The 26,604-nt window shown below is 44.0% G+C and overlaps 1 protein-coding gene across 1 annotated transcript in view; it reads right to left on the bottom strand.

The window, feature by feature from the left end:
• BBS1 (Bardet-Biedl syndrome 1) overlaps positions 1 to 26,604 on the bottom strand; it is a 398,008-nt gene that overhangs the window by 44,289 nt on the left and 327,115 nt on the right. Inside the window, exons 11-16 of the mRNA XM_040410173.1 lie at positions 18,261 to 18,381; positions 17,629 to 17,787; positions 13,755 to 13,824; positions 13,499 to 13,657; positions 13,011 to 13,144; positions 12,492 to 12,626 (exon numbers count right to left, since the gene is read on the bottom strand). Of these exons, the coding sequence (XP_040266107.1) occupies positions 12,492 to 12,626; positions 13,011 to 13,144; positions 13,499 to 13,657; positions 13,755 to 13,824; positions 17,629 to 17,787; positions 18,261 to 18,381 (778 nt within the window). The remainder of the gene's footprint in view (positions 1 to 12,491; positions 12,627 to 13,010; positions 13,145 to 13,498; positions 13,658 to 13,754; positions 13,825 to 17,628; positions 17,788 to 18,260; positions 18,382 to 26,604) is intronic.

Here is a 26,604-nt window from a genome sequence, read left to right as displayed (position 1 = left end):
GGGACAGGGAGCCTCCACCATCAGGGGGTCGCACTGGGCTAAGCAGTCTGTAGGGCAATTAGGGTAAGTGTACTCTTCCCTGCCCTGCCTAAAGAGACCTTGGTCCTTCCACCGTAACCTTTTGTCCTATCCCGTTACCATGTATGTTTTTCTACTAGGGGTCACTACTCCCCTATAGGTTAATTGTAGTGCACAATTGTTGGTATATAATTACTTATACCCACTTGATCACTAATAAAGGTATTTTTAAAAGTCACGTTCTCTACCTTATGTAACTCATACAAACGACCCCACCCAGTGCACCTGAAGGGAGGCGGATACAGCTCAACTCCAAAACAAAAAACTACACGAGTGCTGCTAACCTGGCAGACCTCCGAACATAACCTGAGCAGGGCATGACAGTACCCCCCCCCCCCCTTCTACGGGTGACCTCCGGACACCCCGGCCCAACTTTATCCGGGTGGGATCTGTGAAAAGCCCTCACCAGTCGGCTGGCACTAACATTCACAGCCGGAACCCACATCCTCTCCTCAGGGCCATATCCCCTCCAGTGTACCAGATACTGAAGGGAACCCCGAAGAAGCCCTAGAGATCTCAAACTCAAAATTTCCATCAACCAGAACAGGGGGAGGAGGCAATGGTTCCACCGGGTTCACATATTTCTTAAGTAAAGACCTGTGGAACACATCGTGGATCCTCCAGATCTGCGGAAGATCCAGACAAAACGCTACTGGATTGATCACCGCAGATATTTTGTAAGGTCCAATAAATCTTGGACCCAGTTTCCAAGATGGTACTTTCAGTTTAATATATTTAGTAGATAACCACACCAGATCACCCACACACAGGTCCGGACCAGTCATACGTCTCTTGACAGCCATTCGCTTGTACCTCTCACCCATCCTCTCCAAATTCACTTGAATCTTCCGCCAGATAGAGGACAAGGCAGAAAAAAATCTCTCCTCCACTGGCATCCCAGAGGAACTAGTCTCAGAAAAGGTACCAAACTGAGGATAAAAACCGTATGCGCCAAAAAATGGCGACTTACCCGTGGACTTCTGCCTACGGTTATTCAAAGCAAACTCTGCTAGTGATAAGAATGAGGACCAGTCCTCCTGATTCTCAGCCACAAAGCACTTTAAGTAGGTCTCCAGGTTTTGATTAGTACGCTCTGTCTGTCCATTCGACTGCGGATGAAAAGCCGAAGAGAACGAAAGTTGGATACCAAGACGAGAGCAGAACGCCCTCCAAAATCTGGAAACAAACTGCGTGCCCCTATCAGAAACCACATCCGAGGGAATGCCATGTAATTTCACGATGTTATCCACAAAAACCTGAGCAAGAGTCTTCGCATTGGGCAGACTAGCTAACGATACAAAGTGAGCCATTTTACTGAAACAGTCAACAACCACCAAAATCACAGTTTTCCCAGAGGAACTTGGCAGATCAGTAATAAAGTCCATAGACAAGTGCATCCAAGGACGAGATGGAATAGACAAAGGAAGAAGTGAACCAGAAGGTCGAGTGTGAGCAACCTTTGCCCGTGCACAGGTCTCACAAGCTGCTACGTAATCCTCAACACTCGTTACCCGGGCCACCAGAACCTCCGGGAAATCAGATCAAAGGTGGACTTGCCACCAGGATGTCCCGCAAGGACAGTATCGTGATGTTCCTTGAATACCTTGTATCGCAATCCAGCAGGAACAAACAACCTACCTGGGGGACAAGAATCCGGAGCCTCCTCCTGGGCTCCCAATACCTCCATCTACAACTCGGGGTACAGAGCGGAAACAACCACCCCATCAGCCAAAATCGGGCAGGATCCTCTGAATCACCTCCCCCAGGAAAACTACGAGACAATGCATCCGCCTTGACGTTTTTAACCCCCGGGCGAAAAGTAACCACAAAGTTGAACCTAGTAAAGAACAGTGACCATCTAGCCTGTCTAGGATTCAGACGCTTGGCAGTTTGCAGGTAAGCCAAGTTCTTATGATCAGTATATACCGTAACGGGATGAGAAGCCCCCTCCAACCAGTGACGCCATTCCTCAAAGGCCAATTTGATGGCCAGCAATTCCCTATCTCCTACATCATAATTCCTCTCGGTGACCAAGAGCTTCTTGGAAAAAAAAGCACACGGACGCCACTTGCCAGGAGATGAACCCTGCGACAACACTGCTCCAACCCCCACCTCTGCTGCATCCACCTCCACCACGAATGGCTGAGACACATCGGGAGCAGACGCAAAACATTCCTTAATAGCCAAAAAGGCCTGCAATGCCTCATCCGACCAGACAGAGAAGTCGACGCCTTTCTTAGTCATATCGGTCAGGGGTCTTACATTGGTAGGGTAGTTCAAGATACATTTTCTATAATAATTGGTAAACCCCAAAAACCGCATCAAAGCTTTCTGATTCACCGGTCGGTCAAATTCCAGAACCACCCGGACCTTTTTGGGGTCCATACGAAAACCAGAGTCAGAAAGCAGGTAACCCAGAAACGGAAGCTCCTGAACAGAAAACACACATTTCTCCAATTTAGCATACAATTTATTCTCCCGAAGGATGGACAAAACCTGTCTCATGTGATCCTGATGAGTCTTCAGATCAGGAGAGTAAATTAGAATGTCATCCAAGTAAATTACAACGAACCTTCCCACAAAATGATGGAAAATGTCATTGACAAATCGCTGAAACACTGCTGGCGCGTTAGTTAACCCAAAAGGCATAACCAGATTCTCGAAATGACCCCGTGTGTGTTGAAGGCAGTTTTCCACTCATCCCCCTCCTTGATTCTGATCAGATTGTAGACCCCTCTTAAATCTAACTTGGAGAACACCTTGGCTCCAACAATTTGATCAAAAAGGTCAGAGATCAAAGGAAGGGGATACGGATCACGGACCGTAATGTGGTTCAATTCCTGGAAAACTAAACAGGGTCTAAGCGATCCATCCTTTTTCTTAACAACAATTCAGCGGGAGAAAAAGGAGAAGGGAGAGGCGCTCATAGGGTGGTGGGTAGCAGTTATGTGGTTTGACGAAGTGGTTGAAGTGTGCTCACCTTTTGGTGTTGTGCGGGTTGGAGCACAACGTCCGTGAAGGCAGGTACACGTGGAGAAAAAGGGGGGGGGGGGGGGGTTTTGGATGGTCGGTGCTGCCAATACCCGTTTGGTCCCTTAGGGTGGAGTTGCCAAGGACTCCTAGGGACTGTGAAGGAAGAAGTTGCTGGTTTGTGTGCGGATGCACACAGTAGAGTATTTGTTTGGCGCACAGTGGACCACTGAACAATAAAAACAGCTATTTCATCAAAAGTCCGCTGACTGAGGTCGTCTTTTGTGCGCCAAACAAATACCCTACTGTGTGCATCCGCACACAAACCAGCAACTTTTTTCTTAACAAAGAATAACCCAACTGCGACTGGAGATTTAGATGGCCTAATATGACCCCTTTGCCAAACTCTCGGCAATATACTTCCGCATGACCTCTCTTTCGGGTTGAGAAAGATTGTATAGCCGAGACTTTGGCAACTTAGCCCCTGGGATGAGATTAACCGGGCAATCATATTCACGATGAGGAGGCAATTCCTAAACCCCACCTTCCGAAAATACATCCGCAAAATCTGAGAGATACTGGGCTAAAACCCCAGAGATAGAGGCACTAAGACCAATGATCTGCCTTAGCTGCCAATCTATAGTAGGGTTATGTTTTATCAACCACGGTAACCCTAAGACCATAGGAGCGGGTAAGTCCTTCATGACAAAACAAGAGATGATCTCAACATGTGAATCACCCACCCTTAACTGAATACCATGAGCAATATGAGTGAGACTCCTTTGAGAAAGAGGGGAAGAATCGATTGCGAACACCGGAATCTCTCTTTCTAAGGTGCAAGTACTTAGGCCCAGATTTTGAAGAAAAAGATAATCAATAAGGTTTACCCCAGCACCACAATCAAGGAATACTTCAAAATTAAATTTTCTTGAGTCTAGCGCCACCATAGCTGGAAGGAAAAAATGAATATTGCAGGGAGATTGCATAACTTGCTTGCTCCGGCAGCCCATTCACACTACCAAGAGTCAAGGATTTTTTTTTTCTCTTTATGTAAACCTCTTTGTGGTTCTTTATCATCAACACGCGATTTAACAAAAGGACAAGCATAAACAAAATGACCACTTTCTCCACAGTAATAACATAGCTTATGCAACCTCCTAAAGTTCCTATTACCAGAACGGAACAACACCTGACCCAGCTGCATGGGTTCCTCCCCTACCCCGGAATTACATGTCATAATACTCTGGGGAACTGGTGGGACGAAACCACTCACAGAAGGGATCCCTCGCATGGAGGGGACCTTACACCTCTCTCTAATGCGTCTATCTAACCGTACTGCTAAAGACATAGCATTCTCCAATGTATCCGGATACTCATAAAAAGCGAGGGCATCTTTTAATCTCTCAGACAACCCCTGACAAAACGGACTACGAAGCGCGGGGTCATTCCACCCAGACTCCGTAGCCCATCTCCTAAACTCAACACAATACACCTCTGCAGAATGTTCTCCTTGTAATAAAGTAGGGAAATGATTATCCCTACTCTCTGGCTCTCATCACCAGATGAAGACGGCCGCAGCTGAAAATACAACTTGCATGACTCTCTAAAGCGGATAAAATCATCCACACCCCCAGAAAACCGATCAGGGAGAGCAACCTTAGGTTCAAGGCTGGACTGACTCCCACCAGCGGAGCCATGAAGCAGAAAATTCAGACAAAGTGAAAATGCATTGCGGAGGTCAGCTACCTCCCAAGTTAACTCCTGCATGCGATCAACCAACGAATCAATTGACTCCATCTCAAAGCTGCTGAGAAATGGCAGTCTAGGTTTTGGGCGGGTTATAATGTCACGCTGGACGGGATACAAGATACAACAGAAATCCACAAACAAGTGTCTAGGCCAGAAGCTGGGGATAAAGGTCACCTCCTTACAAATCCCTACCAGCTCTCCCTAGACTTCTGTGCCCACGTTCAGACCCTAGAGGTGGGAATAAACGTGCCCCCGTGCCTAAGGCTGAAGAATCCCTAAAATACCTAAGATGGTGACAGGGGGAAAGAGACAGCTTGCTTCCTCAGACCTGGAGGAGGCAGGCGTCTCTCTAACAGCCTAGACAGAACACACACAAGAAAACAAAACCAACTTATCTTGTCACAGAGCAGATACAGCAAATCCTTCTTTCCTTCCTTCCACTGAGCAAGATAGAAGCTATAACCCGCACAGGACACTGGGAAGGGGCGTAATTTAAACTCATACAAACGACTCCACCCAGTGCACCTGAAGGGAGGCGGATACAGCTCAACTCCAAAACAAAAACAAAAAACTACACGCGTGCTGCTAACCTGGCAGACCTCCGCACATAACCTGAGCAGGGCATGACACTTAGTCAGATGACCACACAAATATGCCTAATAATTGGATATAGTACAAGATGGCCCACGAAAAAGTAGCCTGCCTCCAGGGATAGTATGACATGGTGAACGAGCAAGTGTATTGTTTTTTTTTTAATTACCCATAACTCACAAAAAATGTTGAAAGTAGTCCCCGTTCACATCTACAGTACAGACCAAAAGTTTGGACACACCTTCTCATTCAAAGAGTTTTCTTTATTTTCATGACTATGAAGGCATCAAAACTATGAATTAACACATGTGGAATTATATACATAACAAACAAGTGTGAAACAACTGAAAATATGTCATATTCTAGGTTCTTCAAAGTAGCCACCTTTTGCTTTGATTACTGCTTTGCACACTCTTGGCATTCTCTTGATGAGCTTCAAGAGGTAGTCCCCTGAAATGGTCGTCCAACAGTCTTGAAGGAGTTCCCAGAGATGCTTAGCACTTGTTGGCCCTTTTGCCTTCACTCTGCGGTCCAGCTCACCCCAAACCATCTTGATTGGGTTCAGGTCCGGTGACTGTGGAGGCCAGGTCATCTGGCGCAGCACCCCATCACTCTCCTTCATGGTCAAATAGCCCTTACTTTCAAAGTTTTCCCAATTTTTCGGCTGACTGACTGACCTTCATTTCTTAAAGTAATGATGGCCACTCGTTTTTCTTTACTTAGCTGCTTTTTTCTTGCCATAATACAAATTCTAACAGTCTATTCAGTAGGACTATCAGCTGTGTATCCACCTGACTTCTCCTCAACGCAACTGATGGTTCCAACCCCATTTATAAGGCAAGAAATCCCACTTATTAAACCTGACAGGGCACACCTATGAAGTGAAAACCATTTCAGGGGACTACCTCTTGAAGCTCATCAAGAGAATGCCAAGAGTGTGCAAAGCAGTAATCAAAGCAAAAGGTGGCTACTTTGAAGAACCTAGAATATGACATATTTTCAGTTGTTTCACACTTGTTTGTTATGTACAGTATATAATTCCACATGTGTTAATTCATAGTTTTGATGCCTTCAGTGTGAATCTACAATTTTCATAGTCATGAAAATAAAGAAAACTCTTTGAATGAAAAGGTGTGTCCAAACTTTTGGTCTGTACTGTATGCATCTTTGGGCACGTCGGATTATGTTGGCTGATACGGCTTGCAGCTATGCAACAGTGATGCTGCATATAATGTTTGTGATGTTTTGCTTGAGTTCATCCAGGGTAAATATATATACAATTGACAATTTTACAGGGTCATTTACTAATCTGAAATACGCCTAAATTAGGGCACGGTGTGGAAGGGGAGGGGCCGGAAGGCCCATCAAATTTATAAATTTCTAAGCCTGTTTCTTGGAAACTGTCTTACATTTAGAACTGGCGCTGGATGCGCCGAAGTTATGGAGAGGCATTCACCTCTTCATAACTCCGGCAGATCCACTTACAGCTATGGGTCTTTATTAAGACCGGTGTCTAAAACGCCGGTCTTAATAAATGTGCTCCTTGATGTTTAAATTTCTTCTCAGTGCAATTTCACGGTATATGTTCTTCATTGTTTGTATTGTTTCTTTTTTGCGGGATAAGTTGTATTTTTTAAGGGCACAATTTAATTTACCATGTCTGTTGGAAAATGGGGGAAAAAAAATCTTTGGGGGTTAAATTGAAAAAAAAAAATACAATTCTGCCAAAGTTTTGACATCACGGTGTTCACTGTGTGCTAAAAATGACATCCTTATTCTGTGGGTCAATACGAATGTGGCAATACCAAACTTTTTTTTGTTTTGTTACTTTTAAGAAAATAAAAACCTTGGGAAAAAAAAATCTAAATATTCTTTGTATTAACATTTTCTGACAGCCATAACTTTTTTTATATTTTGGTCTACAGTGCTATATGAGGACTTGTTTTTTGCTGGGGGCGAAACGGTGACAAAAAAATCTGTGAGTCATGTTTTTTTCCTTTTATGGCTATCAGGGCACAGGAAATTTAAAAATATATATTAATAGTTCAGACATTTTTGAACGTGGAGATACCTAATATGTCTATTTTTTTATTTATATTTTTATATGTAAAACTGGAATTTAAACTTTTAACCCCCTTAAGGGGCTAGAACCTGGGATCTTTTGATCCCTTGTCCTATTCACTGTAATAGAGATTTATTTGGGTGAATAAGATTTTGACGTGCTCCCTGCTGAGCTATGCCTTAGTGCACAGCAGCATGGAGGTTACCATGGCAACCATGGGAAGCTTCAGAACAGTCTAGCCTGCCATGGTAACCGATTTAAGCCCTACAATTTCTCTGCGGGGGCTCCGATCGGAAGGCAGAGGGAGCTGCATCCCTCTGCCTTACCTCACAGATGCTGCAATAGGCATTGATCGTGGCATCTGAGGAGTTATATGATGGGGTATGGCGGGATCGCCAACAATAAAAAGGCATTTCATACACATACGTATGCAAAACATACTGTTGCTAATATTGGGACATGGTTCTGTTTTAATTTTGTTAAAACTTATGCTAGTAAAAAAACTATAAACAGTGTGTGAATCTTAAAGCGGTTGTCCACTTTTGCTATACTGATCCGATTGGCAGGGGGCCGACTGCCAGCACCCCCGGCCAATCTGATGTTTGAAGAGAATGCAGCACAGTAATTATCTTGGTAAACTGCATGCAACTAATGGTAGACTGTGGCTAATTTGGCTGAAGGAATGTAGCAGTTATTCGTAGACTGTACTCGATTATTTGAGGGATTGTAGCAAAGTATTGCCCTGGCAAACTACATGAGAGAGGCTCTACATTAACAGTAGATCATACCTTATTGGCAAAAGGAGTGCAGAAGTTATTGGTAGACCATACCTGATTGGATGAGGTAGTGTAGCAGTTAGAAAAATTATTTGTGGGGTGTTCACTGTACTCTAAAATAGACGATGACCTTATTCTGTGGGTCTGTAAGAATAGAGCGATAACTAATTTATATAGTTTCTTTTGTTTTACTACTTTTTTTTTAAAGAAATGTTCTTTATATTTCCATATTATGACACCCATAACTTTTTATATTGCTGTCTGCATAGCTGTGCGAGAGCTCAATTTTGGAGGGCGTGTTGTCGTTTTTTACTGGTACTATTGCTTTCTATTTCTTTTTGAGGGGAGCAACATAGCCAAAAATACAGAAATTACACTTATCGTTAATCGTTTTTTTTTTATGAGCCCATGACAGCCCTTGTGAGAGACCATGCTCCATCTGGACAAGAAACAGGAATGTGCAGGACTGTTTAAAGCAGGGATGCCCAACCTGCGGCCCTCCAGCTGTTGTAAGACTACAACTCCCACAATGCCCTTCTGTAGGTTGGTAGCTGTAGGCTGTCAGGGAATGATGGGAGTTGTAGTTTTGCAACAGCTGGAGGGCCACAGGTTGAGCATGCCTGGTTTAAAGGGACCATCAGCCTACTCCTCCTCCTCAGCATAAAGTAAGATTCATAGTCCTGCCAAGGATTAGAACCATCTTCTTGTTAACTGTCTACCTAGAAACTCCTAAGGTCAATCCAAACTTCCCTTGTGAATTGTTTTAAAATGTTATTTCTTCTTTGTATGGGTGGAATAAAGGAGGTGCTGTCATGGGCTCATGGAAAATCGATTACCGGTAAATGTAATCTGTAGTTCCCATTCACTATGAGAGAACCTGTAAGAGTCCATTGCGGGAATTAATGAATGTGTGGGCGTGATCCTCCCATCTGGACTTGTAGGCGCGCAATGCATTATCATGATTTATAATAATGTGTGACTCTGCTTGACCTTACTTCTACAAAATCATAGTGGCATAAAGCTGTCACTATGATCCTGTAGAAGTAAGGGGCAGCCCATCTCTACGGTACAGCCTGTAGTCAACAAAAGAAGTCAGCCCAGTTCTCCAGGAACCCAAACACCTCCTTCCTACACCAGTTCTTGAGCTACTTGTTTACCTCCCTAATCTCCCACTGTCTTTCTGATGTGGTTAGTGGTATAGGTAGTGTTTCAGAGAATACTACATTGGGGTCCTTGTCCTAAGCTTGTGACAGAATTTTTTTTTAAAGGGATTGTCTCCCTACAGCAAATGGCATTTATCATGTAGACAAAGTTAATACAAAGCACTTACTAATGTATTGTGATTGCCCAAATGGCTTGATTCATTTTTCCATCAAACTGTACAATGCTCATATCCAGAGGTTATGACTACCCTGCAATCCAGCAACGGTGGCTGTGCTTGCAAACTACCTCACTTTCCTGCTTCTCTATACCACCCCCCCCCCCCCCCTCATGTACCCCATGGAGTGTCTGCGCAGTGTACAGCAAACTCCTTTCAATATTGTCAGGACATCTCAGTGTTGCAATTAGATTATTTACATACAGAATATAGGCTTCCACAATTTGCTCACATTTTGCACTGCAATCTTCAACCCCAAACAGCAAAGGGAGTGAACACTCAGCTGAGAATAATCAAACAGAGCGCTAAGAGCTGAAATCTGGACTTTCAAAGTGCTAGGTCAAAGATTCCTATTAAGGGTACTTTCACACTTGCGGCAGGACGGATCCAACATGCTGTTCACCATGTCGGATCCGTCCTTCCGCTATTTCGCCGTGCCGCCGCTCCGTCCCCATTGACTATAATGGGGACGGGGGCGGAGCTCCGGCGCAGCACGGCGAAAGCCGCTGGACTAAAAAGTCGGACATGCAGGACTTTTTAGTCCGGCGGCTTTCGCCGTGCTGCGCCGGAGCTCCGCCCCCATTATAGTCAATGGGGACGGAGCGGCGGCACTACGAAATAGCTGCAGGACGGATCCGACATGGTGAACAGCATGTCGGATCCGTCCTGCCGCAAGTGTGAAAGTACCCTAAGACCCTACGTCAGAAAATCTAAGACTAGAGAAATATTAGGAGGCAGAGAAATGTCAATCGAATCGTTAGCAAATCTTAGGAAGGCCTTCCAAATCCTGACATAAATACAAGAGGTAATCCCTTTCCTACAGATCCTGACATAATAAGAGGTAATCTCTTAGATACTAGCCTAACAGGTGAAGATGACCTACTCAGAAAAGCCTCTAGACATCAGAAACCACCTTTCAAGAACCAGACCGTCAGATGCAGGTTTCCTAGTTCAAGAAGGAAAAGAGGATCTTGAGAAAATAAATCCCTTTGGGTCTGGCAGAACCCATGGATCGCACAGTGACAGCAGTGGTGTGCCTAGGGTGTTTGGCACCCTGGGCAAGTCCTTTCTCTGGCACCCCCTTCCCCCCCAAAAAAATTGTACCCCCTCACAGTAATATTGCCCTCATTGTACAACCTTTATAGTAGTAATGCCCTCTGTGCCCCTCCATAGTAATAAAGTCCTCTGTGCTCCCTCCACAGTAATAAAGTCCTCTGTCTGTGCCCCCTCCACAGTAATAAAGTCCTCTGTGCTCCCTCCATAGTAATAAAGTCTGCACGAATATTCTCCGAACCTTTGAAAAGGATTGTCAAAAAGGAAGAATAGATCTCCTCTATCATCTCTAAAAGCTGCTTAGTTATGGTCACGAGAAGGGAACCTCCATGCCTGTTTACATAAGACAATGCTGTTGCACTTCTGAAAAGATTATTACATGTCTCTCCAATATCTGGGGAAGGAAACAACACACCACATAAAAGAGGCTCTCAGTTCTCTTGCATTCTGAGACTGTGGATCTAGGGAAATTTTACAGCGGCCCTGAAGGAATGCTAAAACTGAAAGGGTCGCCAAACCTGAAGGACTCGAATCTACAACGATCACTATGGGATAGTCTTTTGACCATTCTACCCCTGTGCTGAGATTCCCTGAAATCTCCCACCACCTGAGGGAGGAAAGAATTCTGTAAGAAAAACCTTTTGTCTAGGGGATAAAGGGAAATCAATCCCAGGAGGTCAGAATGCTCTGGAGTGAAACAGGGCCAACTTCACAGCCGGGGTACAGGAGGTCATAAGACCCAGGACTGAAATTGCATCCATTATGGACACCCTGATTGACTGGGATTGTGGACTCTCCACAGAATGAGACTCTTTATATCTGAGAGAAAACAAACTTTTTTCCCCCTGAATCTAACATGATCCCTAGGAAAGAACATCAGTAATCTGGCAAGAGGCATGACTTGTTCCAGTTCAGTTCCCATCCTAACTCTGTTAACATCTTCTGAATCTAACACCTGAGACTACCTAGAGAATAGTCCACCACCAGAAAACCGTTCAGGTAAGGAATTCTGATAATATTGGACCTTCACTTCTGCCACCAGCTATGCAAAAACTCTTGGGGCTTTCAAGATCCCAACAGGAAGGGCTGAGCTGCAGATGGAAAAACCTTGAAAACCTCTGGGAAGAAGCAAGTATCAGGACATGATAGTAGACATCCCTGAGGTTTACTGATGCCAGACCTTACCTATTAAACATCTATGAGGGACTGTATCAAAAGCCTTTGCAAAATCCAGAAACGCTACATCCACAGCGGTCCCTCTGTCCAGGCTACTACTCACCTCCTCATAAAAACAAATCAGGTTAGCTTGACAACTTCTATCACTTATGATATTATTTAGTCACATACTCCTGTATATAGTCCCTGAAGAGTTCTCACATTTTCCCACAACAGTTAAACTAACTGGTCTATAATTACCTGTAGAGGACCTAGATAATTTTTTGAATAGATACAGCTAAAGCCTGTGCTGGCAATGACAACCTGTCACAGTCTAAAACCAAAATAGTTTGAATATATTCAAATGCAAACTATTAATGAAGATACATAAGAGGTAATACAGTATATGTATAAAATGTGTGGTCACAAGCACAGGAAGTCATTGCCAGCTGGAGGGAATAAGGCTGGACATACACATTAGACAGCTGCACATTTGGTTGACAGCTATTCCACCCACGCACAGATGCACAGGTAGAGGTCAGTAAAGCTACTAGTTACTGGTGCAACATCAATAGAAGATGTACTAAAATAATTGTTGTGGTTGCATAAAAATCATCAAGTTGTCATAGCATTCATATTTTAGACCAATAATGCACAGTAACACAAGGCTTTAGGATACCTTAAAGAATGCTTGTCTGAGCTGGTAAAGTTGTTCATCATATAGGAAACTAATAAGCAGTTGCATGGAAGGTCGGTTCACTGAAGTGTTCTGTAAATTCAGTATTAGCTTGAACCGAGGACCAATTCCCTGTACCTGAAAGAAAGAAACAATTACTAATTAGTATTCATACTAATTCATGAACAGAAAATTCAGAAAGCTTGTAAAATAAGAACATGAGCATGAGCTCTGGGCTGATCTAGTTGGATACATGGAATACTTATTACTATAACATGAACTGCTTCATTAAACAAGCTAAATGAAACCATGTTAGCTGAGTGACACCCCCCACAAAATATTTGCAGATGAACAAACTAGTTACTGAAATAGAGTGAGTACCAAAAAGGGAACTGTGGAATGAGACCTGTAACTTGGCAAACAGTGGATGGAGGCCAAGTAAACATTATTTATATGCAACAAAAGTACCTTTAACAAAATTATAACAAATGTAACCATGATCACAAAGTATCATGTACTTACAGCAGCATTTAGAGTAAGAGATTCCTGGATTGTTGAGGATACTGGGGTGAGGCTGGCATCCAGGGCCTTAACATAAGCTCGGGCTGCACTAAGACGGAGACGGTACAGATCCATTTGGAAAACACGATGCATCGCTGGGGAGAAAAGGTAAGGTTATGAAAGAGAGAGGTCGCACAATATTTTTATAGAAGTTCAATTATAGCAGAAGTAATAGTATCTTAGTTACTCTTAAAGAGGCTTTTCAGGACTATAAATACACTTGTATAGGAGTAGTTCCATTGAAATGAATGGGACAGCTTGATTTTTATATTCTATACTTTAGGTTTTATTTGTATATGTCAAAACTGTAAAAAACTTTCCTGGCTACCAGAGTTGCAAAATGTCCAAACCCCCTGGCAGGAAAAGATTTATTCTATATGATGCATTCTTTTGGGCAGATGCTGAATATAATCTATACGGAGTATAGCACGGATCATAGCTTATCTTACCCACTGCATTCTCTCTCTCACGAAGGGTCTGGTCGACATAAAGTTTGGTTTTCTTAGGTACATTGAGCTTAATGCTTTGTCCAGTAGGGGGGCCCGGAGTTGTATCCTTATCTTCAAAGTGAGCCATCCTCTTCAGTATCTTGATAATAAGACCCCCTCCTGAGGTGGATAAAAAGATTTGTGTAAAAACAGAGGAGTTGAGATGATATAGCTCACTAAAGAAAAAAGCTGTTACAGCTAATGTGACATACACTACCTCTTGTGGTCATAATCAGAGTATCATCCTCTCTTCCATATCTTCCAAAGCAAATACTGGTTACAATGTCCTGTGAAGCAAAGATAATTTTACCATACATCCATGTTAGATGGAATCTTATACAAAAGAAAGAAACACTTATTTAATAAACTGTTGTCAAAGGGGTTGTCCTACCAAAAATATTCTACAGTTATCAAACAGCAACTGGATCTGAATTCTTTTGTATTTGCATGTAATAAAACAATTTGTAAAATGTATCTGTATAGGATCACCTGCTCTTTGTTCTTTTTCTTATTTCTTTGACCTGCTCACTGAGATGGCCGCACATGCTCAGTTTCATCCCACAACTGCCTCCTGAGCTGTGATAGGGAGAGCTGAGACACGCCTCCTGAGCTGTGATAGGGAGAGCCTGGACACGCCCCCCTGAGCTGCAGCAGAAAAGCCTTGAGCTGTCAGCTTGATATAAATCTAGCAGAGCAATAGATGGGACAATCTCTGGATCCATGTGCGGTACAGGGCTGGTTCTAGCTTTGTTAGAAAGATTGTCATGTACTATATGATGTCTGATTTTCATTTTTTACATTAGTCATAGGATAACCCCTTTAAGAAATGTGAGCAACATATAGACATGGCATGTAACACCTGTGTTTCTTCTTAATATATACTGCACTGTGAAAAAGTTTTAGACAGGTGTGGAAAAAATGCTGAAAAATCTGAATCCTTTCAAAAGTTTTCAAAAGTGTTAATGTTTTTTTTTTTTTTTTATCAATTAACAATATGCAAAGTTAACAAACAAAAAAAAGAGAAATCAGATCAATATTTGGTGTGACCGCCCTTTTCCTTCAAAACAGCATCAATTCTTCTAGGTACACTTGCACACAGTTTTGGAAGGAACTTGGTAGGGAGGATGTTCTAAACATCTTGGAGAACTAACCACAGATCTTCTGTGGATGTAGGCTTGCTCAAATCCTTCTGTCTCTTCGTGTAATCTCAGACAGACTTGATATTGAGATCAGGGCTCTTTGGGTTCCATATCATCACTTCCAGGATTCAATGTTCTTTTTTACGTTGAAGATAGTACACACTAAATGTGTCCATAGTAGGAATCGACCGATATTGATTTTTTTAGGGCCGATACCGATAATTTGTCAACTTTCAGGCCAATAGCCGATAATTTATACCGATATTCTGGGTATTTTTTTTTTTGAGGAAAAAAAAAAATTTCCTACACAAATCTGCTGAAAATTAATGTTTATTGTTAACGTGTATTATTATTTTATTTTTTTTGTAAATCTTTTTCATTTATACTTAATATTTTTGTGTTTTTTTTTTTTTTTACTAACTTTTAGCCCCCTTAGGGACTAGAACCCTTGTCCTATTCACCCTGATAGATCTCTATCAGAGTGAATAGGATCTCGCACTCTCCCTGCTGCCCTGTGCTCTGTGCACACAGCAGCATGGAGCTGACTATGGCAGCCAGGGCTTCAATAGCGTCCTGGCTGCCATGGTAACCGATCGGAGCCCCAGGCTTACACTGCTGGGGCTCTGATCGGAGGAGGAGGGGAGAGGGGATCCTGTGGCCACTGCCACCAATGATTAGAACTGGGGGGGGGGGGGGGCGCACTGCGCCACCAATGTTTTTACTATTGGGATGGGGGTGGGGTGCGCACTGCGCCACCAATGACTAATACTAGGGGGCTTGAGGGGGGGGGGGCGCACTGCGCAACCAATGTTTTTACTATTGGGGTGGGGGGCGCACTGCTTGAGGGGGGGGGGGCGCACTGCACCACCAATGAAGATACCTCTCTTTCACATACAGGAGGCGGGAGCTGGCTGCAGAATCACATAGCCGGCTCCCGACCTCTATGAGCGGTAGCTGCGATCCGCGGCACCTAAGAGGTTAACTACCGCGGACCGCAGCTGCCGTTCATAGAGGCCGGGAGCCGGCTATGTGATTCTGCAGCCAGCTCCCGCCTCCTGTATTTGAATTAATGAAAGACTCATCTTCATTGGTGGCGCAGCGGCCACAGCCCCTTCCCTCCTCTTGTCTTCCGTCCTGTCATTGGAGGCAGCGGCAGCAGCATCACAGGGGGAGGAGACACTGCTTCCTTCTCCCCTGTGCTGCGGAGGGAACACAGAACGCGCTGAGAGCAGCGCGTTCTGTGTTCCCAATACGTTATCGGTATATCGGCAAAATAGATGCCGATACCGATAACGTTCAAAATCCTCAATATCGGCCGATAATATCGGCCAAACCGATAATCGGTCGATCCCTAGTCCATAGAGCTCTGTTAGTCAGATGGAAGCCAAAAGAGTATCCTTTTACCCTCTGTCCGCCTGGTGTATGTCAGTATAATACAACATTTTTTAACTTTGTGGAATGGAGTAGTACACTGCGCTATTCCATCCTGCAGTGTCTTGTAGCGGGAGGGCGAGGGTGTCTCAGAGCCTGAAAACGCTTCTGAGGTCATTTATTGAACTGGTGTAAAGTACAACTGGCTTAGTTGCCCATAGCAACCAATCAGATTCTAGCCTTCATTTTCCAAAGGAGCTGTCAAAAATGAAAGGTGGAATCTGACTGGTTGTTACGGGCAGCTAAGCCAGTTCTACTTTACCACAGTTTCACAAATGTCCCCATTCATCTGCTACCAATGGTGGTGTGTCAGACTCAATAAGTAAAGTGAGGGCACCAGACAGATGTCATGCTGGTTATTTGACTCCTCCAGGAGAGCACAGAAACTTGGAAGGCCCTGCAATGCTGTGCTGCTGAAGGATAAGGACTGGTAAAGAGGGGTAGGGGATGTATGAGCGACGGTATGCAGTGGGATATGTTACAGCGTTTTATCACAGGTACACGTCAGGAGTCCTCCTGCTGTATATCGCTGGTGGAAGACTCTAGATGTGATGTGAACCCAGACTTAATGACATTAGCAGTATGTTTGGGCTTGTTGCCCTGTGGCAGACTAAATTTGGAGACAAGCAGACCCCTCTCTGATGGCTAAGTACCTGCCTGTATTTCTCAGCATTGAGGACACCAATAATCCTAACTAAATCCCAAACTCCATTTATTGAAATGCAGCACCACACTTGCAAGGATTCATTATTGTACTGTTCTCCAGCCTTTCGGTGAACAAACTGCCTTCTGTTACAGCCAAATATTTCAAAGGTCCAGAACACCTGCTGCCATTTTTCTGCACCCCAGTTCCTATGGTTTCATGCCCATTTGAGTTGCTTAGCCTGATTTCCACATCAAATATGTGGCTTTTTGGCTGTAATTCTTCCATGAAGACCACTTCTAGACAAACTTCTCTGAACAGCAGATAGGTGTACCTGGGTCCGACAAAATATATAATAGTGTTGTAAGGGTATTTTTCAGTGCAGATAGGTTCTGTCTCATTTAATATTCTGTATAATAATATTCCTTGTAATGCTGTGGGTTGGGGATAGTTAGATAATATACCCATCTCCCATTGTGCTGATAAGGCCACAATCCTGAATGGTTATCTCAGAGACATGCGTGTTGCACATGGCAGATCCTTAGGAGGAGGGGCGGAAAAGGGTATAACCTTGTATTACATAGACCTTTAATTGGCACTCCATTGAAGAAATCATTCAGGAAGGATGAACACTCTTTCTTGTTACCTTGGGGTGTCGGCCATGTGCTACGACATGGTGGACTCGGAGTCCCCCCCATATTGTATGTGTAGGCCAGTGATGATTATTTACTTATTACTACTCTGAATGTGAGTTCTCTGTTTTATGTTATATTTAATTATGCTTATTCATTCTCAAATCTTTTGCATTCACGTTTTGAAACAAATAAAAAAACAAAAAACATAGCAACAAAATGGCAACTCAACAAATACCAACTTACTGGGGTTGAAAAAACACTCAGCAAATTCTTATCTCTGTACAGGTGCACTTCCAGATTCTTTAATCCCACCAGAACAGCTTGGATGCTACGTGACTTCTGTTCCAATAAAGCCATCGTCATAATGGAGGCAGGTAAAGTAACTGCCCAAAGCTGCTTCCCCTGTCACAAGTGAGATTATCTGAGATTTTTATGTGTCAGAATGTTAAAACAATAAATATGACAATGCTTTGCAGACTTTGCAGGTTTACCCTGCCTGTTCGTTAGGCAGATTATCACAAACAAATGTTACTATGAATACTCGTTCCCGATAATCTACCTGTGAAAAGGTTCCACAGATCAACCGATGAACAAGTAAAATGCTCTTTCATCAAGTGAATTCATCTTTCATGTGGAGACCTTAATCCTCGTTTCTGGGCAGCAGATCGTTCTGTGTGAACAGCACTCTGCTGCCCAGAAATAATAAATCTGTATGAGGACATACAGTGAAAGATCACTGCATGTAGATGTAGCGCTTCACCTCCACTGATAGGCAGGCAGTTATTGGGAAGGAATGGTTCCTTTCCGATAACTGTCTGCTCCATCTGGTCGTTTAAATCCACCATTACAGTAGATATAGTTCCTGGTGTTCTCACCTTTTGGGAGTATCCAAGCAAAGTCTCCTGGGAGGTCCCAATTATGATATTCTTCTGGACACGGACGATTCCCACCACCTGAGTACTCAACTCAATGCAATATTTAGGATGCTTTGAAACTCTAAAAAAAAACAACAACACAGGACCAGTCAATAATAAATAAAATTTTTAATAATACCGTGCTGCCTTAAGATGCCTGTGTTTTTCATAGATCTACTCATTAATGCATCCAAAAATCGAGACATTTACCTTAAGAACTGAACCAAAGTTAGAGAATCTCTACCAAAATAGGGAAATTAAGGAATAAGTGCACCCTGCTGTTGCTTTAACCCCTTAAGGACATAGGACGTACCGGTACGCCCTATTTCCCGAGTCCTTAAGGACACAGGACGTACCGGTACGTCCTGACTTAAAATCGGCATTCCGGCGCCGCGGGGGTTAATCGGAACGGGATGCCGGCTGAAATCATTCAGCCGGCATCCCGTAACAATGCAGGGGGGGGGGGGGGGGGGTCATTTGACCCCCCCGTATCGACGATCGCAGAAAACCGCAGGTCAATTCAGACCTGCGGTTTTCTGCGTTTCCGGTCCATTCGGGTGTCCTGTGACCCGATGAACCGGAAAAAGACTGCGATCGGTGGCGTAATTATACACCACCTATCGCAGTCCGAGGATTTGGAGAGGCGGTGCTGGCCCTGGTGCTGAACGCCGCTGTCCAGGGTGCTGATTGGAGCAGGGGAGAGAGGCGCGAGATTCAAACTTCCTGCGCTCCTCTCTCCCCTCCTCTTCCTGTCCAGCACCCTGACCGTGCAGCACCGTTCGGCACCAGCTCCTGCGTCCCCCTAATCGCCATCCATCACCCTCCTGCACCCATCGCCACCCAGGTAGGTTAGGGTCAGTGAGGGAGAGGCACCGTTAGGCAGGGAAAGAAGGGAAAAGTTAGGAAAAAAAAAAAAGTTCTTTTATTTCAAAACTTTTTTTGATCCATCAGACCCCAGACCCCCCCCTGCCACTTGCGCCCCCCCACCAGCCCCGCACCCCCCCCACCAGCCCCCCTTCCCCTCACCAGCACTTTTTTTTTTTTTTTTTTCTGCGTGCGCTGACTGGCCGGCACTTTTTAGCGTCCGTCCACTGTTAGCGCATCGCCCACCCCACCGACCGCTGATCAGCGTTGTACCGCTGATCAGCAAATTTGAACTTTTTTTTTCCTAACACTTGCCCTTTCTTTTTTTGCCTTTTTTAGTACGTGAACACCCGTTGCCCCCACACACACGCACACACACCCATGGCCCGCCGGATGTTCTCGGCCGAGGAGGCATACGCCCAGATTGCCTCCGACTCTGAGAGCCCCAGTGAGGATGAGGATGACCCCACGTTCCTTTTGTCATCCGCATCCTCCTCATCATCATCGGATGACGATGAGCCACCAAGGCGGCGGAGACGCCGCCAGGCGGAGCCAGGGGCCCCACATGCTAGGGATCCTGTGGCCCACCCTAGCCGCCCTGGGGTTCGTACTGGTTTCCCGGCCCACCAAATAAGTCCACCGGAGCCCCCTGCCGATGAACTTAGTTGGTGTCCCCCAGTGGACTTTGAGCCTGAGATTCCGGATTTTGCTGGCAATCCTGGAATCCAGATTCCCACAGTGGGGTTTACTGAAATTGACTATTTTAGTTTTTTTTTCAGTAACCCACTGGTGGATCTGATGGTGGAGCAGACGAATCTGTACGCCCAACAGTTCGTCGCTCAAAACCCAGGCTCATTTTTGGCTAGACCCGGTGGCTGGACGCCGGTCAGTGCAGCCGAGATGAGGACATTTTGGGGCCTCGTGCTGCATATGGGTCTAGTCCAAAAACCCAGTGTCAGGCAATACTGGAGTGGGGACGTCCTATACCAGACCCCACTGTACAGTATGGTCATGACACGCTCCCGGTTTGAGGCCGTCCGGAAATGTCTGCATTATTCCGATAATGCAGCATGTCCACCCCGAGGTGATCCTGCCTATGACCGGCTGTATAAGATACGGCCGGTCATCGATCACTTTGGGGCCAAATTCATGGAGGCCTACGTACCTGGAAGGGAGGTCGCGGTTGATGAGTCTCTCGTTGCGTTCAAGGGGAGACTCAGTTTCCGCCAATACATTCCCACAAAGCGGGCGAGGTATGGCGTGAAGCTATACAAAATTTGTGAGAGTACCTCAGGGTACACTTACAAATTTCGTGTGTACGAGGGGCGAGATTCCCGTATTCAACCCCCAGAATGTCCCCCCACTCTGGGTGTTACCGGGAAACTCGTGTGGGACCTTATGTACCCACTGCTGGATAACGGTTACCACTTGTACGTGGACAACTTTTATACCAGTATCCCCTTGTTCAGGTCCCTTGCCGCCAGATCCACGTTCGCTTGTGGGACCATGCGGAAAAATCAACGCGGCCTCCCTGCCTACCCCCTCCAGGTACCTATCCCCAGGGGTGAGACCTGTGCCCTTACCAGTGGAAACCTGTTGCTGGTCAGGTATAAGGACAAGAGGGATGTCCTTATGCTGTCCACAATCCACAGTAACAGCACCACCCCAGTCCCTGTGCGAGGTACCGCGGCAACGGTCCTCAAGCCCGATTGTATCGTCGACTACAATCGGTATATGGGAGGAGTTGATCTCTCTGATCAAGTCCTCAAGCCATATAACGCCATGCGCAAAACCCGGGCATGGTACAAAAAAGTTGCGGTCTAGTTGGTGCAGGTTGCCATGTACAACTCTTTTGTACTATCCCGAAGCGCTGGCAGCACAGGGACATTCCTCCAATTCTATGAGGCAGTCCTCAAGGCCCTGATCTTTTCGGACCGGGAAAGAGCAGGCCGGAGTACCTCGGGAATTGGAGGCGCCCGGATCGTCCCTGGCCAACACTTTCCAGGTGTGGTCCCCCATACTGGAAAGAAGGGACGAACCCAAAAAAAGTGCAGAGTGTGTCACAAGAGGGGGATACGGAAGGACACCACCACTCAGTGTGACACGTGCCCCGATCATCCGGGCCTCTGCATTATCGATTGCTTCAGGGAGTATCACACTTCCATGGAGTACTAAATTTTTATAATCCCCAACAGTCCACTAGAGAACATAAAAAACTATGGCTCTCAGACTTTGGAGACACGGAAACATTTTTTTTTTCCCCAAAAAATATTAGTTTTAGTGCAGGCATCCTCAAACTGCGGCCCTCCAGATGTTGTAAAACTATAACTCCTAGCATGCCCAGACAACCTACAGCCATCAGCAGGGCATGGTGGGAATTGTAGTTTTACAACATCTGGAGGGCCGCAGTTTTTAGGATGCCTGCTTAGTGTCTCCAAAGTCTGAGAGCCATACATATTGGGCATCGTCGCGTGCGTAAAAGTCGTCGCTATAAAAATAACTTTTGCCCAAACGCCTCGGATGAACGGTGTTAAAAATATAAAATAAAAACGGTGCCAAAACACCCATTTTTGGGCAAAATTTCCATTTGAATCCTTTTTGCCGGTAATAAAGCTAGGGTTAACAGCCAAACAAAACTCAATATTTATGGCCCTGATTCTGTAGTTTGCAGAAACACCCCATATGTGGTCGTAAATGGCTATATAGCCGCACGGCAGGGCATAGAACGAAGGGAACTCCATATGGTTTCTGGAAGGCAGATTTTGATGGACAGTTTTTTTTTTGACACCATGTCCCATTAGAAGCCCCCCCTGATGTAGCCTAGACTAGAAACTCCAAAAAAGTGACCCCATCTAAGAAACTACACCCCTCAAGGTATTCAAAAGTTACTTTACAAACTATGTTAACCCTTTAGGTGTTCCACAAAACTAAATAGCGAATGTAGAAACAATTTTAGAATTTAATTTTTTTGTTACATTGCCTCAAAAAGAGTAATATAGAGCAACCAAAAATCTAATTTACCCCTAAAATAGTCCCAAAACAACAACCACCTTATCCCGTAGTTTCCTAGATGGGGTCACTTTTATGGAGTTTCTACTCTAGGGGTGCATCAGGGGGCTTGAAAGGGTACATGGTGTCAATAAACCAGTCCAGCAAAATCTGCCTTCCAAAAACCATATGACATTCCCCTTCTTCTATGTCCTGCCGTTTAGCCAAACAGTAGTTTACGACCACAAATGGGGTGTTTTTGCAAACTACAGACTCAAGGGCAACCCATTTTGAGTGTTGTTTGGCAGTTAACCCTTGTTTTACTCCTGGAAAAAATTGATTATATTGGAAAATGTTACAAAAAATAGAAATTTCAAAATTGTTTCTCCATCTGCCATTAACTCTTGTGGAACACCTAAAGGGTTAACAAAGTTTGTAAACCCAGTTTTGAATACCTTGAGGGGTGTACTTTCTTAGATGGAGTCACTTTTTTGAAATTTCTCTTCTAGGGGTGCAACAGGTGGCTTCAAAAGGGACATGGTATAAACAAAACCAGTCCTGCCAAATCTGCCTTCCAAAACCCATATGGCGTTCCCCTCCTTCTATGTGCTACCGTTCGGCCAAACAGTAGTTTACGACCACATATGGGGTGTTTTTGCAAACTACAGAATCAGGGCAACCCATTTTGAGTGTTGTTTGGCAGTTAACCCTTGTTTTACTCCTGGAAAAAATTTATTATATTGGAAACTTTTCCAAAAAATAGAAATTTCAAAATTGTTTCTCCATCTGCCATTAACTCTTGTGGAACACCTAAAGGGTCAACAAAGTTTGTAAACCTAGTTTTGAATACCTTGAGCGGTGTACTTTCTTAGATGGAGTCCCTTTTTTTGAAATTTCTATTCTAGGGGTGCAACAGGGGGCTTCAAATGGGACATGGTATAAACAAAACCAGTCCTGCCAAATCTGCCTTCCAAAACCCATATGGCGTTCCCCTCCTTCTATGTGCTACCGTTCGGCCAAACAGTAGTTTACGACCACATATGGGGTGTTTTTGAAAACTACAGAATCAGGGCAACCCATTTTGAGTGTTGTTTGGCAGTTAACCCTTGTTTTACTCCTGGAAAAAATTGATTATATTGGAAACTTTTCCAAAAAATAGAAATTTCAAAATTGTTTCTCCATCTGCCATTAACTCTTGTGGAACACCTAAAGGGTTAACAAAATTTGTAAACCCAGTTTTGAATACCTTGAGGGATGTACTTTCTTAGATGGAGTCACTTTTTTGAAATTTCTATTCTAGGGGTGCAACAGGGGGCTTCAAATGGGACATGGTATAAACAAAACCAGTCCTGCCAAATCTGCCTTCCAAAACCCATATGGTGTTCCCCTCCTTCTATGTGCTACCGTTCGGCCAAACAGTAGTTTACGACCACATATGGGGTGTTTTTGCAAACTACAGAATCAGGGCAACCCATTTTGAGTGTTGTTTGGCAGTTAACCCTTGTTTTACTCCTGGAAAAAATTGATTATATTGGAAAACTTTCCAAAAAATAGAAATTTCAAAATTGTTTCTCCATCTGCCATTAACTCTTGTGGAAGACCTAAAGGGTTAATAAAGTTTGAAAAAACAGTTTTGAATACCTTGAGGGGTGTAGTTTCTAGAATGGGGTTTGGGAGGTTTCTATTATCTAAGCCTCACAAAGTGACTTCAAACCTGAACTGGTCCATAAAAAGTGGGATTTTGAAGATTTCTGAAAATTTCAAAATTTGCTAAACTTCTAAGCCTTGTAACATCCCCAAAAAATAAAATATCATTCCCAAAATGCTACAAACATGAAGTAGACATATGGGGAATGTAAAATCATCATAATTTTTGGGGGTATTACTATGTATTACAGAAGTAGAGAAACTGAAAGTTTGAAATTTGCTAATTTTTCAAAATTTTTGGTAAAAATTTTATTTTTTTATGCAAAAAAATTAACTTTTTTGACCCAATTTTAGCAGTGACATGAAGTACAATATGTGACGAAAAAACAATCTCAGAACGGCCTGGGTAAGTCAAAGCGTTTTAAAGTTATGAGCACTTAAAGTGACACTGGTCAGATTTCCAAAAAATGGCCTGGTCCTTAAGGTGAAAATGAGCCCGGTCCTTAAGGGGTTAATATAACCAACAATAATAATAAAGATAATAGGTATATCCCTCAAGAATGATGAGATCCTTTCCAAAACGCAAGTTTTACCCATTTTCCAGGTTTTGACTTCAATGCTATCATGTATCATGCAGTGAATTGAATTTCATGTAAAACTAATGAGAACCAGAGACAGAAGAGAGTGGGCATAATCCATTCCTCTTATCTGTGATCCTGTGTGATCAAACCATAGTTCCATAGTTCCGTTTAGGAGCAGGAGAATGGAATGGACGGATTTGGCACATAACTGAGCCGAACGGAACCTAAGGGCCCCATAGATTATAATGGGGTCAGTTAGGTTTCTACTCAGATGATTTTGGAGCACAGACAAAAGTTGTGCATGCAGGATATTCCTCTGAGCGGAAACCTAACGGACCCCATTATAGTCTATGGGGTCCTTAGGTTCCGTTCGGCTCAGTTATGTGCCGAATCCGTCCTGAAGGCTGAACGGTGATGTGAACGAAGCCTAATTACACTACATCCTGGTCTCAGCTACAAAAGGAGGCGCTCATTACGATAACTAATTATATTTGAAAAAACACAGTAACGTACAAAAATTGTATGCACCCAAAAAAATAGCTGAAGACGGGGGAAGATTTAGCAAAACTGGTGTTGTTCATAGCAACCAAATTTAACCATTTATTTTCTAAAGGAGCTCTGAAAAAGTTAAAAGTGGAAACTGATTAGTTGCCATGGATAATTAAGGCTACTTTCAGACTCACGTTTTGTGCGGATCCGTCTTGTATCTGCACAGACGGATCCGCACCAATAATGCAAACGCTTGTATCCGTTAATAACTGATCCGTTTGCATTAGGCTGAGATCACACGAGCGTGTCCGGATAAGGTCCGGATGCGTTGCGGCAAACCCGCGTGTTCTGCTTCGCGTTATTGAACTGTTGTATAACACTAGTCAGACAGCTTAACAATAATTCAGAAGTCAAGAAACGTGAGACATCAGATCTGTATGTATTCTTTTTTCTGAATAACTTTGTAAAACTACAATATAAACATAAACAAAACATATGTGTCAGTACATTAAACATTATACAGCAGCCTCACTCCATCAGTGAGAGTACTCACAGACAATTCCATCATTAGTCCAGGAATAGATCAAGAGCTCCTCTGCATGCAGCCTGCAACATCCAGGAGCAGTGATGAAATGGAGGAAATACAGTTCCAGGTTAAAGGTTACCGCCTCTGACTCAGAGAACAATACACTTCCTGTAAAGTTCTGGCGAAGTAGAAACTAACTTTGACCACTAGATGGCAGCAACGTCAAACATAACATTTCAGTATAATCTTTACAGCACATTACACACATTTATTATGCACAAAATGAGCAGAACACTCCCTGTCTGGCATAATTATTATGTCACTACCTAAATAACTACTGCTATGCAGGAAAAACATATAAACAGGAAATGGAATCCTAGCTAATCGGAAACTAAAACTATAATGTCAGTTATAGGTCTAAGATAGATTTTGGAAGTCCCATTCTTTGCAATCTTGACCTCCACCTTCCTAACCTTGACATCCCTGCTTGGTAGAGCATTGACAATAAGTCCTACAGGCCACTCGTTCCTGCTCTCTTGGCTGTCTTTCAACAGAACAACATCACCCACTTTTACATTTGGGCGATCCTCAGTCCATTTCCTACGGCGTTGCAGATTGGACAGATACTCCCTCTTCCATCTTTTCCAAAAGGTGTCTGCCAAGCATTGTACTTGCTTCCATTGTTTCGCATGAACTTGTGTTGTACTTATGGTTCCGGATGGAGCAGACAAAGAGTTCACTTTTTGAGTCAACAACATTGCTGGGGTAAGGACCATAGGTGTATCTGGGTCTGAGGACACAGGAACTATAGGCCTGGCATTCATAATAGCTGTAACCTCTGCCATAAAGGTGCTTAAAGTCTCATGGGTCAAGTGAGCAGTTTTAGTTTGTAGCAACATAGCGTCCAAGATTCGCCTGGCAATACCTATAAGTCTCTCCCAGACACCACCCATGTGTGAAGAGTGTGGAGGATTAAAGACCCATGTACATCCTCTGTCTTGGAGAAAGTCTTGCAACTGTGATTCGCTGGCACAAATGTTAAGTTCCTTGCAGGCTCCTACAAAGTTTGTTCCTCTGTCAGAACGGAGCAGTTTTGCTGGGCCACGAATTGAGAAGAATCGCCTTAAGGCATTAATAAAGCTTGATGTTGACATGGTTTCAAGTAGCTCTATGTGAACAGCTCGGGTGGACAAACAAGTGAAAAGGACTG

Source organism: Bufo bufo, chromosome 10, assembly GCF_905171765.1.
Source record: "Bufo bufo chromosome 10, aBufBuf1.1, whole genome shotgun sequence".
In the NCBI taxonomy this organism is placed as follows: Eukaryota; Metazoa; Chordata; class Amphibia; order Anura; family Bufonidae; genus Bufo; species Bufo bufo.
Note: the sequence above shows the minus strand (reverse complement) of the source record. Positions and strands in the feature narration are given on the sequence as shown.